The 19,196-nt window shown below is 41.2% G+C and overlaps 1 protein-coding gene across 10 annotated transcripts in view; it reads left to right on the top strand.

Annotated features, from left to right (window-relative positions):
* Window positions 1-19,196, top strand: part of KMT2C (lysine methyltransferase 2C) — a 146,806-nt gene that overhangs the window by 27,552 nt on the left and 100,058 nt on the right. For all 10 annotated transcript variants that reach the window (XM_077302806.1, XM_077302813.1, XM_077302807.1 and 7 more), the window contains exon 2: window positions 14,015-14,103. In XM_077302806.1, coding sequence (XP_077158921.1) covers window positions 14,015-14,103 — 89 coding nt within the window. The remainder of the gene's footprint in view (window positions 1-14,014; window positions 14,104-19,196) is intronic.

The following is a 19,196-nucleotide window of genomic DNA, read 5'->3' as shown; positions in this document are numbered from 1 at the left end:
GAGGAGAGCTACAAAGATGATCTGGGACCAAGGGACCAAGCCCTATGAAGATAGGTTGAGGGACTTGGGAATGTTCAGCCTGGAGAAAAGGAGGTTGAGAGGGGACATGATAGCCCTCTTTAAGTATTTGAAAGGTTGTCATTTGGAGGAGGGCAGGATGCTGTTCCCGTTGGCTGCAGAGGAAAGGACACGCAGTAATGGGTTTAAACTTCAAGTACAACGATATAGGCTTGATATCAGGAAAAAAAATTTCATAGTCAGAGTAGTTCAGCAGTGGAATAGGCCGCCTAAGGAGGTGGTGAGCTCCCCCTCACTGGCAGTCTTCAAGCAAAAGTTGGATACACACTTCTCTTGGATGCTTTAGGATACTTTGGGCTGATCCTGCATTGAGCAGGGGGTTAGACTAGATGGCCTGTATGGTCCCTTCCAACTCTATGATTCTATGATTCTATAATGAGTCTACTGTTACGACCATGAGTCTATTGAGGATTTGGCTCATATGATTCTTTGGTGCCCACTTGATATCTTGAGAACATTTTATCTCGATGTTCAGGGAGACCAGATCAGAACAAAGTAGTGATACTACTTGCAAATAAAGATAAATGGCTAAACAGCATCTGGCAATGTTTGTGGCCATGATTATGAAGATACAGTCAAAACCTTCTGATGCAATTCTGGTCAATGAATAGTATACCAATCTAGCCAATCTGAGTGGAAATTTGCCTCCGGACTCCAAAATGGTGATCACATTTCCTTGGACATGCAAGAAAGAGCCACAGGAGCCAAGCATGGGCACAATCCCTTTTGCCCAGCCACTTACAATCAGGATTTATGTGAGGCAGCTATCTAAGCTCTGTTTAAAAAGTCCAAGGAAGAAGATCTACCACCTAAGGAGGCCTGTTCCACGGAGGAACTGCTCTGTCAGGAACTTCTTCCAATTGTTTAGCTGAAAATATTGCGTTCAGTTTTGGGCACCACAATTGAAGAAGGATGTAGACAAACTGGAACACGTCGAGAGGAGGGCAACGAACTGGTAAGGAGTTTGGAGACCAAGACACATGAGGAAAGATTGAGAGAGCTTGGTATGTTTAGCCTGGAAAGAAGACGATTAAGAGGTGATAACCATTTTCAAAGGCTGTTACAGAGGATGGAACAGAGTTGTATTCTGTTGCCCTAGAGGGTAGGGCCAGGACCAATGGGATTAAATTAATTTAAAAGCATTCTAAGTGAGGTCTAGCCAGAGCAGATTAAAGCGGTACCATCACCTCATGCAACCTGGACACTGTACTTCTTTTGATACAGCCCAAAATCCCATTGCCTTTTTAGCCCCCGAGTCACACTGCTGACTCATGCTCAGTGTATAGTCTACTAAGACCCCTAGATCCTTTTCACACATACTATCCCCCATCCTATATTGATGCATTTAGTTTTTCCTGCCAAATGCAGAACTTTACATTTATCACTATTGAAATTCATTTTGTTCATTTAAATTTTTTAGCCTGTCAAGATCATCCTGTATCCTGATCCTGTCTTCTGGTGTATTTCCATCCCTTCCCAGCTTAGTGCCATCTGTTCCTTCATCCAAATCATTTATAAGTATGTTGAACAACACAGGTCCCAGGACAGGTCCCTGACATACTCTAGTTGTCACTCCTCTCCAAGAGGATGACTAACCGTTAACAAACACCCTTTGGGTGCGATCTGTCAACCAGTTATCTATCCACCTAACAGTAATAGGATCCATACTGTGTTTTACCAACTTGTCAACAAGAATATCATGTGGGTAACCCATTCATGAAAGCTTAGTTTATTCTGTCCCCCTGTCTAATCCTAGCTCAGAGGTCAGAGAATGACCCATAATGTGTTTTGCTATGAAAGTGCTTGACATAGCCACACACAAAGGGAAGAAAAGATGCATGAGATCAGAGATTTCTCAAGCTTTTTCCTTTAATGATAAGCCAGGGTTCACTACTATCTTTCAATGTAACTCTTGCCTCATGCTTTATTGGCATCATCTCATCTGGCAACTGCTCGACTAGTTGCTGTGTAATACATGTGGTCAGTTACATTAAGCACAGGGAGACCAGGCCAACTGAGCTTTGTGAGTGTATAAAATACAGTATACATTTTAACTAGGTATTCTGTTTTAAGTCATTGTCATTGTTGTGTTAATAATACTGTTCTGGTTGTGATGTGACGTTATGATTATGTTATGCCATGTTATGTTATGATGGTTATTTATTGCATTGTTATAATATTCTATGTAACCATTCTACAATGTTTAATGTAAACCGCCCAGAGCCATATTGGAAGGGCAGTATAGAAATCTAAATTAAAAAAATCTAAAATAGAAATCTAAAAAAATATATATATATATTTTTTATTTCGATTATAGGTTGTTTTTTTTAATGCTGTGATTTGTTCAGAGAACTCGGGAAAGGGTGGAATAGGAACTGGATTCCAAACTTCTTTTAAAATGTCTTTATCCAGTTTAAAGAGTAAAGGAAGGGAGAGTAATAGGGAAAGACTTGGGTAGATTTGATAATATAGGGGTGCTGAAATTAGCTCAGTACAGCTTTTAATATTGCAAGTATATTGTTGAACACTAACAAAGGAAAGAAAACCAGATGGCTTCCTTGGAGAATGTGTGTCTCCTTATTTCTCTACATGCACACACATTTCGAGCTGCAGTTTAAAGCACTGATTTCTATTTTTGTGTTAAGGAAATTAAAATGTATCTAATTCTACTTTAATTAGAAATATATCTTATTTTCAACATGGCCAAATCTGTGGATATTCAAATGCAGGGACTAGAGTCATGAACAGACAAGGCAGGTCTTTCTGCAAATGAGAAAAAATCCAGGATTGCAGAAATATCTGGAAATAAAAAAAGAAAAAGGTCAAATCCCCCAAGTGATAAAAAAAGAGTGCCTGTGGCTTTAAAGGACAGAGACGGGAGCTTCCAGGAGAAGAGAGAAAGAGAGGAAATTGCATAGGGGAGTTAACAGAGGAAAGTGAGGTACTTAATAAGTCTGTGTAGGTTTTTCGTTCCACAGTTTGGTCAGAAAAGCTGTGAAAGGGCGGAAAAGAAGAAAAACTGAAAATGGTGGGAGAAAAATAAAGGGAGGATGGTTATTGGGTGAGAAGGAAGCCGGAATAAGGGAGAGTAATATAGTATAATGTATATATATTACACTAAATGAAATCTCCAGGTTAAAAAAGTAGTTATCTGGATTGAACTGCTGCTAGGAAAGCACAGTCATGGAGACTAAACCAGCCACATTTACCAGCTGTAAGTAAAAGCTACATTGGACGTAAAGAGATGTCACATTTATTATGTGGGTGGGATGATGTCAGTTTGGTTGATTATGCCCCTTTCAAGCTGCTGTGATAATTACCTGCTTGTTACCAGAAGTGTCGAACCCATTTTCAGTACTTGTTTGTTTTTGCTGTCATGCCCTAATTGCTATATAATTTTGTCCCTGCCAATTACTGCCTTGGTGTGAAATTTTACAATGAGCAAGTTGCAAAGTGATAACAGTGTAGCCTTCATAATTTTGACAGAATATTTTCAATTATACATCTTGATTTCTAATCCTTAAAGTGGAGTCCAAAGTCTATGCGAAAACCTGTGGAAACTCTTCTTTACTTAACTTTTTGTTCTCTGCCAATGAATTGTGGTTAGCTAAGTTTAACAGAAACGTGCAAAAACCCAGTCTCCAGGTTGCCCCTAGTAATGATTTCCCCCCCCCTGGTTGACAGAAACATTTGTAATAAGTGTAAGGTGTGATTGATCTTTCTTCACTATCTAGTAATTGAACACAAAGTGGTATATGTGGGTTGTCCTTTCATTTTATCCTCAAAACCAAACCTCTATGGTAGGTTAGGCAGACAGAGATTGGCCTGGGGTCACTCATTAGAGTGGGAGGTCTGAACCTGGTTTCTCAGGTCCCAATCCAGCATTCTAGAAGAAGAGTTGGTTCTTATATGCCGCTTTTCTCTACCCGAAGGAGTCTCAAAGCGGCTTACGTTCACCTTCCCTTTCCTCTCCCCTGTGAGGTGGGTCAGGCTGAGAGAGCCCGGATATCACTGCCCGGTCAGAACAACTTTTTCAGTGCTGTAGTGAGCCCAAGGTCACCCAGCTGGTTGCATGTGGGGGAGTGCAGAATCAAACCTGGCTTGCCAGATTAGAAGTCTGCACTCCTAACCACTACACCAAGCCATACCAAAATCTCTTAGTCAGTACTAAATCTACCATGATGTTACCAGCTGGTTAGAAGTAAATCCTCTAAAGCTCAGTACTCGTTAGGCTTGTGCATTAAGGGCCCAATGCAGTCAATTCGGATTCGGCACCCATTAGTCAAAGGCACCATTGACTATAGTGGGAATTTCTTGCTTTTCCGCCTTTCCTGGGGCCTGGATGGGTGGGTTAATTTACAGCCTACAAAATTTCAGGGTAGCTCCAGGAGGCTCTTCCTTGACTCCCCGCTACATTTCAAAATGATTGGTCCAAGGGGTCCACTTCTAGGGGCTTGAAAAGAGGGTGCCCCATCTGCTCCATTACATCCTATAGGACGGACTCTCAAGAGAAGTAATGTTGTGTTGGATTCAAGTGGGTAGCCATGTTGGTCTGAAGCAGGACAATAAAAATCAGAGTCCAATGGCACCTTTAAGACCAACAAAGATTTATTCAAGGCGTGAGCTTTCAAGTGCAAGCACTCTTCCTCAGACTATGTGTTATTGTAATAATATGTTGGTAAAGCATGGCTTTGTCATGTGAGGGAAACACAAATGGGCAAATATAGTCTTTTGCCTCAGATAAACTAACAAAGTACTATTAACCCTAGTTAATGATCCTCCTTCCAGTTTTCAAAACCTTCATGCAGTACAACTTTCATCCATCCACAGTTGGGCCATGATGTTGGCCATGGGGCAAAAGCGCCAAATTTCCTGGAAATAGGTGGCCATGCTCATACTCTTCTTCTGGATCCGGATTTATTTATACATTTGATTCTATTTATAGGCCACCCATCCTACCATGGGCTCAGGGTGCCTAATAGTAACAATAATAAATATAATGTAAACTTATAAAAGACAAACCTGGCCATCTGTGGGTAGATCACTGGAGGGGGGTAGACCAGGAGGCCAACAATGGTAGGTGCCTACTGTCAGCCATAAGTCCCACAGAAACAGCAGTTGTTTTGTAGCAGAGTTCTCTTTTCCTCAGTTGCCATGGCTGAAGAGATGCCAGGGGCAAATTATGTTCCAGTGCGTTCTACTCTGGTCTTCAAGGTCTTTTTGTGAGTGCTGTTGAGAGCTAATAAGAGCACTGTTAGTGGAGCGGGTCCGGGCACAATACAGAGGCGCTTAGTTGCTGCTTCCCCTCCCCGTGATGGTCTTAGCAATGGCACTTGATTGCTGAAGGGTCCTTAGCTGCAGCTGGATCCAGACATGATGGAAGGATGCCTTGCTGTTTCTTTTCTGTTAGGCTCAGCAGTCATTATAGATGAATACAGACAAATTAATCTCTCTCTGAGCAGTAGGGAGTCATCCAATGAAACTGGCAGTAGATTTAGGTCAAATGAAATTAAGAGGTCTATAATAGATAAATTAATGTATTATTCAAAAATATAAATTGTTGGCCCCAATGTTTTTAGAACTGTATAGCCTTTTATCATGGAAACATTTATAGCAGTTGCATATTAAGGAGTAAGGAACCAAATATGGTTAAGAGCAGTGCCTTCTAATCTGATAAGGTGGGTTTGAGTCCCTGCTCTTCCACATGTAGCCATGTGTCTTGGGGTTATCATAGCCCTAATAGTGCTGTTCTAACAGAGCAGTCCTTTGAGTTCTCTCAGCCTCACCTCCCTCACAGGATGTCTGTTGTGGTGAGAGGAAGGGAAGGTGATTGTAAGCTGCTTTGAGATTCCTTTGGGCAGTCAAAGGTGATGTATAAAAACAAACTCCCACTCCTACCACCACTGAGACGGTGACCTGAAAATTGTGGAGCATTGCTTGGGGAAGTTGAGAAAGGCTGGTCTAGCATCTTGTCTCACACAGTAACCAATATCCTCTGTAGGGCCAACAACAGGTCATAGAGGCAGGGCCTTCTCATGGTGTTTCTTTCTGGTTTTGGGATTCAGAGGTTTAGTGCCTCTGAATGCAGAGGTGCCCCTCAGTCACCATGGCTGGTGGCCACTGATAGATTTATATGAATCAACCTAATCTTTTAAAGCTGTTTATTCATGTGGCCATCACTACATCCTGTGGCAACAAATTCCACATTTTAATAATTCACTGTGCAAGGATATATTTCCTTTTATCCATCCGGAACCTGCTGCCCATTGGATGTTCCTGAGTTTGGGAGAGGGAGAAAAAGTACTTGGTCAACTCTTTCCACCCCATGCATACTATTATAATCCTCTATTATGTCTCCATTAGTTGTCATTTCTCAACAGAAAAGACCCAGTCTCTTCAGTGTTTCCCCCAAATCATCTTTATTACCCTTAGGTAGTTGGATTTGTCTCTTGTATTGGAGAACTCGCTCTCATTCTGAATTTCTTTTTTAAAAAATTTGGTATATCTTTGCTTTCTATATTGGGAATTACTGTCCTTACACATCTTGTCATTGGGTGGGTCCTAAGGGATTTTAACTAGTTTTATCTTTTAAATAACAGAAGGACGGGTCTCAGGTAGCTAGCCCTGGCCCTTAGGAGCTGGCTGTTCTGTTACCCACTGTGGCGGGACCAAGAATTCCCACAAACCAGGCAGAGGATCCTTCAAATAAATTTATTTAAGCCACAGTTCAGCTGGCCAATTTAGACACCAGGGCGTCACCAAATTAGTATGCTCAGTCCCAATACATCTGACTTTATACAGGTGAGAAAATCATGCCCAGTGAAGTCGCATCCCAATTGTTCACTCTGGCACCATCACTGATAAGACCTTCCAATGAAAACAGTTCAGGTAGTATTTCATAAAATTATAGTATTTCAGCCTGCTCCTCTGGGGGTTGAGAGAATAATGGGGCAAAGGACAATAGCAGATAACAAGGCTTGGTGAGATGTCAAGATGCTACTCTCTCCTTAACAGAGACAAGGCACATTTTCTGTAAACAGGTGTCTTCAAGCTAGTTGTTTACAAAGATTCTGGAATACCAACCTATCAGATTTTATTGATGCACTCAGGTCAGTTTTTCACCACCGGGGAGGGATAATTTTCCGTACTGTTTTATGGGTTTTTTTGGCTTGTTAAAACAGAAGAAATAATGAAAGCCACTGAAACATTTGAAATAAAATCATGTTTGTTTGTTTTTTTGTTGTGGACTGTGTAGATGAGAAATGTGCTTAATTTTCATATTAATCACAATAATTAAGAAACACCCCATTTTCATCATTATTGCAATTAATACCGGGAAAAAAATGTGTAAGTCTAGTATTGACTGCTCCAGCCCAATTACTATTGGGAATTAGTCATACAGCAGTGACAGCCCAGAAATGAAATGACTTTTTTTCTTAAGGAATTTGTTGGGGGAGCACTGCAAAACAGCAGTTTGTAACTCATTCAAGTACTGGGCATCTTAGACCTGTTCTGCAGTAGCTTCATTAGGTAATGGTTAGTTTCCAGGTTCAAATCAAGAAGCTACTTTCTTAGATGAGGAATTTTTTTGCCCATACTCCAGCATTGTGTTACATTTCCTTGTGTAAATTTTTGTTTTAATGTTGTAATCCATCTTGAGTCTCAGTGAGAAAGGTGCCTGGGAAATGAAGTGAATGTGTATCTAACTGAGTAAAAGGATGTTCCATCCTCCTCAGCACTATCCATAAATTTAAGAGCCACTTCTGTGAGTAACCTTGAACATAAAAGTTATAGTTTATTTTTGTGTAGTGTATGCCATGTACTGATCTTTAAGGAATCTGAAGGCAATCTGTCTGGAGAGTCCACCTCTTACAAGAAAGCTTTAAGATATTTGGGTTACTTGTCAATTCTCCAGATCTGTTGCTTGCAATGCGTTTCTAATTAGCTCGGGACCTAAAGGGGGGAACCTCATAGTTATTTAATTTTGGCTGACAGTAAATGTTCTGTGATGGGCTTTAGTTGTCTCTTCTTCAAAGTCTTTTGTGAGATGCTCTGGAAGACACTGAGTGCAGAATCCAGGAAGTCTATCTTTGATCCTTGCCTCTTTACCTCCTTTGTATAGTAAGCTATGACATCCCCAGGGTTACAATCTGCATTTTGTCTGGTGGGATGATTTTGTGTACCCTGCTAAAAGCACAAATCTGTCCTCAAGCTACATCAGTTGTAATAGCTACTTTTGCTCGGAAAGTTTCCAGGCTAAGTTAATTAACAGGTCCTTTAAAGTCACAAAAGTGTAAATTATTTCATTTTAATCTGGTTTCGAGATCTGTTTTCTATCTTGAGTCATAATTCATTTTCAGATTGCTGCAGGATCTGTATCTCCTCTAGGTTTGTTATGCTGAGCTCCCTGGCTGCATCAGCTGTGCATGATTATGATACCACCCCTTTAAGATCCGTACCGGGTTTTGCTATTTGTTCTGTTAAGCATTTTTAAACAAGAGGGGAAATACTTTGGAGACATTAAACACTAAAGAGCAAATTTTAGAATGACTACTTGTTGCAGGAGTGCTAATAGAGCCTGCCATTTTAAGATCAGTTTTCCCCACCAGGTGCACTGATTTCATTGTATGAAGCCAACATTGGAATAAAAGTTTTAAGATTGCTTTGAGTTGTGGGGCTCCTAGCTTCCCCCGCTTGATTTGCTTATTCTTGCTTTTTAAAGTTTTTTAAATTTTGAAATAGAAAATGTTGAGAATGTCGTTTCCACAATTAACCTGTGAAATCACCTCTTTAGATTATGAAAGTTTTAATAAGCATTCCCAAGGAAAACCCAGGACATTAAATCCCCCTTTTTTATATTGCTTAAAATAGTCATAACAATAACAACCTCAACAATATATTTATAGCCCACCCTTCCCAAAGAAGCCATGAATTGCTGCTTTGCCCTGGCTTATATGCCTGAGTGAGTCATGGTCTCACAGCCTAATTTACCTAGAGTAATTTGATGTCAGCCAATGACCCCTCCATTGTGTATGCCATCCCTTGCTTTGTGCTAGTGATGCTGTATGAACATTAATCTGCACGAGCAGGTTCCAAAAATCCCTTTCCCAGCAGTGAATACCAATTCCTCAAGTTCTCAGCACAATTTTCAGGATTTGCATAAGGCAGAGATGGTGCAATACTCTTGTAACTCTTCTGCGGAATCTCTGCTAGAAATCAGCCCTCCCAGAGTCCTTTTTTCATATCTGTGGCATGAAAGTAAAAAGTGAATCATGACAATTGAATTGGGTCATTTTGTGAAATACTTGTGATAACGTACAGTAGGACGCATTGAGCTGAAGGAACTTAGTGATGTTTTTCACTTAGTGGACGTTATACGGTAGACCTTTTTATTATTATTATTAGTTTGAATATATTTTCATAAAATGGCTTGGACAGCTTACCGTCTGCTCTACAGTTCAATGATTCTGTGTGACGGCTGGCTATTCATTAATTACTTTTTTATTGCCTCTTTTGAAAAATGTCACTTGCTGCCTCATTTAATATTCCCGTACCAAATATATAGGCATATGCTGTGACAGAGTGCCACAGGGTCTCCAAATGCATATCCCAGTCTCCCTTGCCAGAAGCAATGCCTCAAGCATTGCAATGGAAGAGGAAGAATCTCTTTTCGACTTTAACTGGACCATTTACCAAGCTAATTTCCTCTCCTGCTATGCCACTTTCAGTGAACAGGATGCAGCCGTTAAAGCTCTGATGCCCTTTTCACTTATAATTAAAAGGTAGATGTCATAAGAGACCAGGCTGCAGTTTGACGAGCTGCATGCTGCTCCTGGGTAGTTAGATATCTAATTCAGAGACTATTTAAAGAAATCTGTGAGAAAACTACTATAATGGCCTTGTGCTCTAGGCATGTTCCTCTCATATGTCATGATGACTGGTGGCTTCTGGTTCAATGTAGTTGAAGAAGTGCTCATGGGCATGAAAGCTGACACCCAGAATAAAACTTTGTTGGTCTTAAAGGTGCTACTGGGCTGTTGCTTCAGGCCAACGTAGCTATCCACCTGAATCCTTCTATTTGAGAAAGAACTACAGTAGGGTTGGGCACTTTAGCGTCTGAAGCAGCCGTTCGTGCCCGAAGCAGCCACTGCCACGGCACGGGGGGGGCAGGTGCGGGCGCCGGCCAGCACGCCCGCGCTTCCCCCCATGCCGCAGCACTAGCTGCTTCGGGCGCGAACGGCAGCTTCAGACGCCGAAGCGCCCAACCCTAAACTACAGCAGATAGAAATGTTACCACGTAGCTTTTCTCATTTTAGGCTGCCTTTTGTGTTGCCAAGAGCTTGCTTTTGGGTGTTGTCTGTTGCTCATAAAGGAACTCAGATTTTAAAATCCTTTCTCCCAAGGAATTTAGGATGATATCTTTGGAGTTTATTCCTCACAATGATGACCACCTTAGGCTAAACTGAGAGACATTGTCTTGTTCCACATCATGAGCCTTGTGGCTGTGGTGGTTTGCTGAATTTAATTATTTGTACTCCACTTTTCTTCCCACTAGAGACCCAAAGCAGCTTATATCATTGTCCTCTCCTCCAGTTTTACCGTCCGAACAACCTTATGGGGTAGGTTAGGTTGTGAGAGTGGGACTGGCCCAAGGTCACCCAGCAAGCCTCAATGGCACAAGCGAGGATTCAGATGCAGGATTCCCAGATAAGAGTCCGGTGTTGTAAACACTGAACCAAACCGGCTGTCACTACAAAACCACGTATCTAGTCAGATATGAACTACGGTCTACCATGGTGGCTTCCCATCTCTGGACAGCTCAGTGGCACGGAAGTCCATGCAAAGTGTTCCTAGTAATACTAGTCTCTGAGCTGACTCTTTCATCTCTTTTGTGCAAAATTAATTTCCAAAGCTTGGCATGAACTGTTGACAGTTATAGTTACTTTTTCACACTGGCTTTCAGGGGGAGCACAAATTAATAATTTGATGGCTGGGTGCGCCTGAGCTTCAGCATGTTTCTAGGCAACTTACGACTGTGGTGATATGTTTGAAACTGAAGTCTCAGAAACCAGGAAGGGATCAGTGTAGCAATCTGGGGCCAGAGGGGTGACTTCTCCTTGTCTAGCCCCAGCTTTTGCAGAAGCAGAATAAATTACAAAATCTTCCATGTGCGTAGTTTGCAATAATGTCTACCGGTTATATGTATTCACCATCTTGGGCACAAAAACTGTTTATTTTTGTAGAAGGCACAGTCCTGACTCCACTGATACCGTACTGGAGTCACTCTCAGTTGGACCTTGGACAGGACTAATTTGTGATTTGTCATTACATTCTAGCTTTGCATTTATTACATGATGAAGTTGCAAAGATGAACATGAGGGGCTCCTGTCTAAAAAATAGTAGCACTGTGGGTGGGAACATGCCTCCACACAGCATGTGAATGCCTTTGGACTCGGTCATTTCATACAAGATCAGAGTAAAACATGATGGTGTCATGAGAACAGCATCACAGAATGGGGAAACTTGGAAACAGGATGATTGGAGGACACCGTCATGTGACTGCTCTAGTTTGGAAGCAAAAGGCAGAGAAATAAATCTCTATGTAGAAGCCACTTTCAGTTATAAAACTTTATTGCTATAGATTATAGAACATGACTGCACTATTTCTTTGAATCGTTTTGTATACTAAAACCCAATTAAATTGAAGTATAAATATATTCTCCTGACTTCTAATTTTGTATTTTTTTTTTCTGATGGAGCTATTTTAAACCTGTGCAGTAGTTAAAAGGTCTCTTTGTAGTAAATGCACAAGAGGAAAATTGCATGAAAACACCAGATGTGGGTATGTTCTCTATTGAAAAGAAGTAATTATATTCAATTAGTTCAAACCTGTGATTTTGCTAATGTTAAATGCATTGCTTAAAATGTGTTTGGAGGAGGGAGAGACAGTTGAGAAATCAGCAGTGTGGCACATTTAAAAGGTGTGTGCGTTCACTTCTCCACAAATTAATGCATTCACTGTAGGGTGTAAATACAAAAGTTTCTATAACCTGTGAAATAAACAAAAAGAAAATATTTTTATCTAGTTCCCAAGTGTTTTCCTGTAAGAATAAGTATGTGTTGTGTTTTAAGTAACCTAGTGTGGTTTCAAAGTACTGTTTTAATCTTTAGTTGTGCCTTCCTGGTAGCATGCATGTCTCTTGGAGCTACTGTGATCCGTGTATTTATCTATAATCTCAACCATTTCAGTCCTTTTTGAGGACTTCAGCATTTTAATTGGTGATTGTATGGGACCCCATTTTATGTGTTTTTCTTATTGTTCGTATACTCTTTAATAACTTATTTCAGAAGGAATAATCACGGAGTAATTCTGCATCTTAAAAAAACCCATATATATATATATATATATATATATATATATATATATATATATATATATATATATATATATATATATATATATATATATATATATATATATATATATATATATATATATATATATATATATATATATATATATATATATATATATATATATATGGGTTTGCGGCTCCTGATTCGCTCCTCCAAGTTTTTATCCCGGACAGAGCCCGCCCACTCTCCTCCCACTTAGCCCTTACCCTTTTATTTAATACCGTGGAGTCTGCCATGTTGATTTAAATTAATTTATTTACAAGTAATTGTGGTTAAGATTGTAACAGCAACCCCCTGCCTGAATAATAGGAAAGTAATATTGAACACTTCTGTGAAAGATTTTATTTTGGTTAGAAGTCGTGAGTTGAAGATTACAACTGTTGTTACCTCTGCTTCCTTAGTTCTGCTGTATTGTTTTTTGCTTACTATATTTCCCATGCTGTCTCTAAAATTCACTTTAGTAACTTATTTTGAATGGCAGTCTGCCTCTTAAGACATCATATTGAGGTCAGGATTCAACAATGCCCAGGTAGTTCCATATACTCTGAAGGGTTCTTGGGGCTTATATTTTCTTTAGCAGCAACCCTTCACCCACTGATGGCAAACTGCTTTTGATTAATCTTTCAGAATTTTAAGAATGGTTGATGAAGGTAGGGTGGCTGTTCAAAAAGAAAAAAGACAATCCAGCCCTTACTGAGTTGTAAGTTATTACAACACCCAGAACAAGGGATTTCCCAGGACTTAAAAAGGAATAAATTGTATCTCACTATGTATGTTAACCACATTCAGCCATACACCTGTATTCTCACCAATCCCCTCCCCAGAAGCACTATACATATTTGTTCTTTTCTTTCTTAATTTTAAAAATATATTTCAATATGTAATAACATTTGAAATGATAGATTGGAATGTATTTCTCTGGATTGGGGGCAGGGGTGATAACTACACATCTAGTTGCCCCACTTCAAAGAAGATGTTGTAAAATCGGCTCCATTCTTGCGAAGAGATGGATGGAGCATAATGGTAGGGTCTTAGTTAATTGCTATCAGCATTCCACAATTAAGGATACATCTGCCCATTAATCCCCAATTTTGACATATTTATTTCCTTCATTATGTTTCCCCCCTGAATTGAACCCAAACAAACGATAACCATATAAACTAAGCTTGTTATTCCTGTTTGATTCCTCGAGTCTGTTAAACATATATGCTCATTTACTGCTCACCCTCTACTCATACATATGGGCTGGTAATTTCCATTTCATTATATCTGGAGAAGTGTGCATACGCACGAAAGCTTATACCTTGAATAAAACGTTGCTGGTTTTAAAGATGTCACTGGACTCAAACTTTGTTCTGTTTAAGGCATTAAATGCCTGAATCAGCACTCTGAATTTTGCTGAGAAGCAAGGAAGCAACCGACACAATTACTTTAGAATTAATTTAATATTATGTACCTTTATTAATTATGTACAGTTTTTTTTTCATATTATGAACAATCGTGTTCTTTTATTTTGTAGGCCTCGGAGTAGAGGAAAACCTGCAGTGGAGGATGAAGACAGCATGGATGGGTTGGAGACAGCAGAAACAGAAAACACTGTGGAAACCGGTAAAAGCCCTTATAGCAGCAGTGCTTCCTCTCTGTTCCTTGCCTCCAGCTTGGTGTAGTGGCTAGGAGTGCAGACTTCTAATCTGGCAAGCCGGGTTTGATTCCCTGCTCCCCCACATGCAGCCAGCTAGGTGACCTTGGGCTCGTCACAGCCCTGATAGTACTGTTCTCACAGGACAGTAAAATCAGGGTTCTCTCAGCCTCACCCACCTCCCAGGGTGTCTGTTGTGGGGAGAGGAAAGGGAAGGCGACTGTAAGCCGCTTTGAGACTCCTTCTGGTAGAGAAAAGCGTCATATAAGGACCAACTCTTCTTCTTTTTCTTCTTCATATCTTCTTAACAAGTTCAGGTTTTTGGTTCACATAGGAAAAATATTCATTATCTAGATTTTTGCTATGATCCAGGGTGAGCCTCTGTGTTACAAATGAAAAGGTTCTGTACTGGTTGAACTATAGAGAATAACTGAATTTGTTTAACTAGAATCTCCAGTGTTCATATTTCAACATAGTTTTGCTTCATGTTAATTCCCAGGAATACATTGTTCCTGAATGTGTTCTTGAGTATCATTGAAGTTATGGTGCAGGAGGCAAGAGTGAGTGACCCACCCAGCAGGGTACACTAACCTCAGAGTTGTAAAATTCAACATAACATCTGAACCACAAGTTTCTTGAGAAGTACAACATGTTGTTGTTGTTGTTATGTGCGAAGTCGTGTCCGACCCATCGCGACCCCATGGACAATGATCCTCCAGGCCTTCCTGTCCTCTACCATTCCCCGGAGTCCATTTAAGTTTGCACCTACTGCTTCAGTGACTCCATCCATCCACCTCATTCTCTGTCGTCCCCTTCTTCTTTTGCCCTCGATCTCTCCCAGCATTAGGCTCTTCTCCAGGGAGTCCTTCCTTCTCATGAGGTGGCCAAAGTATTTGAGTTTCATCTTCAGGATCTGGCCTTCTAAAGAGCAGTCAGGGCTGATCTCCTCTAGGACTGACCGGTTTGTTCGCCTTGCAGTCCAAGGGACTCGCAAGAGCCTTCTCCAGCACCAGAGTTCAAAAGCCTCAATTCTTTGACGCTCGGCCTTCCTTATGGTCCAACTTTCGCAGCCATACATTGCAACTGGGAATACCATAGCCTTGACTAAATGCACTTTTGTTGGCAGGGTGATGTCTCTGCTTTTTAGGATGCTGTCTAGATTTGCCATAGCTTTCCTCCCCAGGAGCAAGCGTCTTTTAATTTCTTTGCTGCAGTCCCCATCTGCAGTGATCTTGGAGCCCAGGAAAATAAAATCTGTCACTATCTCCATTTCTTCCCCTTCTATTTGCCAGGAATTGAGAGGGCCGGATGCCATGATCTTTGTTTTCTTGATGTTGAGTTTCAAGCCAACTTTTGCACTCTCCTCCTTCACCCGCATCAACAGGCTCTTTAGTTCCTCTTCACTTTCTGCCATTAGAGTGGTATCATCTGCATATCTGAGGTTGTTGATATTTCTCCCTGCAATCTTGATCCCAATTTGTGACTCCTCTAATCCCGCATTTCTCATGATGTACTCTGCATACAAGTTAAATAGGCAAGGCGACAGTATACAGCCTTGCCGAACTCCTTTCTCAATTTTGAACCAGTCAGTGATTCCATGTTCAGTTCTCACTGTTGCTTCTTGACCTGCATATAAATTTCTCAAGAGACAAATAAGATGCTCTGGTATTCCCATCTCTTTAAGAACTTGCCACAATTTGTTGTGCTCCACACAATCAAAGGCTTTAGCATAGTCAATGAAGCAGAAGTAGACGTTCTTCTGGTACTCCCTAGCTTTCTCCATGATCCAGCGTATGTTGGCAATTTGATCTCTAGTTCCTCTGCCTCTTCGAAATCCTGCCTGTACTTCTGGAAGTTCTCGGACCACATATTGCTGGAGCCTAGCTTGTAGGATTTTGAGCATAACTTTGCTAGCATGAGAAATTAGTGCGATGGTGCGGTAGTTTGAACATTCTTTGGCATTGCCCTTCTTTGGGATTGGAATGTAAACTGACCTTTTCCAATCCTGTGGCCATTGTTGAGTTTTCCAAATTTGCTGGCATATTGAGTGTAGCACTTTTACTGCATCGTCCTTTAAGATTTTGAATAGTTCAACTGGAATGCTGTCACTACCACTAGCTTTATTGTTGCTCAGACTTCCTAAGGCCCATTTGACTTCACATTCCAGGATGTCTGGCTCCAGGTCAGTAACTACCCCATTGTGGTCATCAGGGATGTTAAGCTCGCTCTTGTATAGTTCTTCTGTATAATTTTGCCACCTTTGTTTGATCTCTTCTGCTTCTGTGAGGTCCCTACCATTTTGGTCCCTTATCATACCCATCTTTGCATGAAACGTTCTCTTCATATCTCCAATTTTCTTGAAAAGATCTCTGGTCCTCCCCATTCTATTGTTTTCTTCTATTTGTTTGCACTGTTCATTTAAGAAGGCATTCTTATCTCTTCTAGCTTTTCTCTGGAATTCTGCATTCAATTGGGTGTATCTTTCTCTTTCTCCCTTGCCTTTCACTTCCCTTCTCTCCTTAGCTATTTGTAAAGCTTCCTCAGACAGCCATTTTGATTTCTTGCATTTCTTTTTCTTTGGGATGGTTTTAGTTGCTACCTCTTGTACAATGTTGCGAACCTCCGTCCATAGTTCTTCAGGCACTCTTTCTATCAGATCTAATTCCTTAAATCTATTTGTCACCTCCACTGTGTATTCATCAGGGATATGATTTAGTTCATACCTGAGTGGCCTAGTGCTTTTCCCTACTTTCTTCAATTTAAGCCTAAATTTTGCAACAAGAAGCTCATGATCTGAACCACAATCAGCTCCTGGTCTTGTTTTTATTGACTGGATAGAACTTTTCCATCTTTGGCTGCAGAGCACATAGTCAATCTGATTTCTGTGTTGACCGTCTGGTGATGTCCATGTGTAGAGTCGTCTCTTGGGTTGCTGGAAAAGAGTGTTTGCTATGACCATTGTATTCTCTTGACAAAATTCTACCAGCCTGTGCCCTGCTTCATTTTGTACTCCAAGGCCAAACTTGCCTGTTATCCCGGTTATCTTTTGGCTTCCTACTTTAGCATTCCAATTCCCCATGATGATAAGCACATCATTTTTGGGCGTTGCTTCTAGAAGGTGTTGTAGGGCTTCATAGAACTGATCAACTTCATCCTCTTCAGCAGCAGTGGTTGGGGCATAGACCTGGATCACTGTGATGTTGAATGGTTTGCCTTGGATTCGAACTGAGATCATTCTGTCATTTTGGGGATTGTATCCCAAGACTGCTTTTCCTACTCTCTTATTGATTATGAATGCTATTCCATTTCTTCTGCGAGATTCTTGTCCACAGTAGTATACCTGATGGTCATCTGAATTAAATTCACCCATTCCTGTCCATTTTAGTTCACTGATTCCTAAAATGTCGATGTTCAGTCTTCTCATTTCTTGTTTAACCACGTCCAGCTTGCCTTGATTCATGGATCTGACGTTCCAGGTTCCTATGGAATAAAAATCTTTACAGCATCGGACTGTCTTTTCGCCACCAGTTACTTCCACAACTGAGCGTCCTTTCGGCTTTGGCCCAGCCGCTTCATTCATTCTGGCGCTACTCGTACTAGCCGTCTGCTCATCCCCAGTAGCATATTGGACACCTTCCGACCTGAGGGGCTCATCTTCCAGCGTCATATCGTTATGCCTATTGGAACTGTCCATAGAGTTTTCATGGCAAAGATACTGGAGTGGTTTGCCATTGCCTTCTCCAGTGGATCACCTTTTGTCAGAGCTCTCAGCTATGACCTGTCCGTCTTGGGTGGCCCTGCACGGCATAGCTCATAGCTTCACTGAGCTACGCAAGCCCCCTTGCCACAACAAGGCAGCGATCCTTGAAGGGGGAAGTACAACATAGCTGCATTTAATTTCAAAAACGTCTTTTCAAAGATTAGGGGATTAGTTAAAAGAAACTGAAATGAGGAGTCAAAAGGGTGAAATCTCTTTGGGATTCTTAGGCATTTAAAATCACAGGAAGAGGAGCTGAGCTAGAATTTGTGCTAACTAGGAAAGATAGGAACAATGCCAGGAAGAGGCCAACATGATTATTGAGTAAAGGAAATTGTAAAAGGAAAGGAGGACTTCTTTGGAAAGTAGAAGCCTAGACTAATGAAAAAGATTTGATAGAGCGTAAGCTCTGGCAAAAGAAATAGAGGTAAGGCAAACAAAAATGAAATTTGAGTGTGATGCCCTTAGAAACATCAAGACAAGTGATACAAATTCATCTACATCAGATGCAGCAAATCAGCAAAGGAAGCTTTTGGACCATTAAACAATAATAGTGTAAGAGGATATCTGAAGGAGGATTGGGAGATTGCAGATGAGCTTAACAATCGTTAAACACATAGAAGGAAGGCCTTGGAGGAGGGAATGGAAAAAAATTCTTGTCTATACAGGTCATATGATGACCATTTAAAAAATAAAAATGCCAAGTGGAGAAACGTTTAAAAGGGTAAACATACTGATTTTTTTTAATCAATGGAACATTGATAGCAGAACTTGGTTGTAGTTCTTGAGTTATAACATTAAATCCCTATTTATTTATCGTATGGCATTTAATTTTGTAGGGCTGTATCTTGAGACATAAACCAGAAGAATATACTTCCTTACCATAGTTCCTCTATATATTATGGAAATGGCCATCTGGGCTTTGCTGTCCGGGCGCTGTCCGGGACAGGAAACTCCTGTATGGCCAGCGCTTCCTGTCCAGTGGGCCAATGGGTGCGTCCGGATTGGGCCGGCCCCTGGAATGCCTGCCTCCTTTAGCTGTGCGTCCAGCCTCGCCGCCAGAAGCTTCCTGGCCATGAGGAGGGCGCATTCACGACTCCCAGGTACCTCTATCCCAGGGGGGACAGTGCCCTTTCCCTAGCCACTTGCCCTGTGAAGACAGCCTTCGCAGAGCAAGCAGCTGCTCCCAGGAATGGTGGCCCGGCAGGGGTGGCGACCTTTCCCTTGCTGCTTGTCGTGCGAAGGCAGCCCTTCGCAGGGCAGGCGGCTGCTCCCAGGAATGGCAGCTCAGTGGCGGCCTTTCCC

This window comes from Paroedura picta, chromosome 11, assembly GCF_049243985.1.
Source record: "Paroedura picta isolate Pp20150507F chromosome 11, Ppicta_v3.0, whole genome shotgun sequence".
Lineage (NCBI taxonomy): Eukaryota > Metazoa > Chordata > Lepidosauria > Squamata > Gekkonidae > Paroedura > Paroedura picta.
This window is presented reverse-complemented; position numbering and strand designations above follow the sequence as displayed.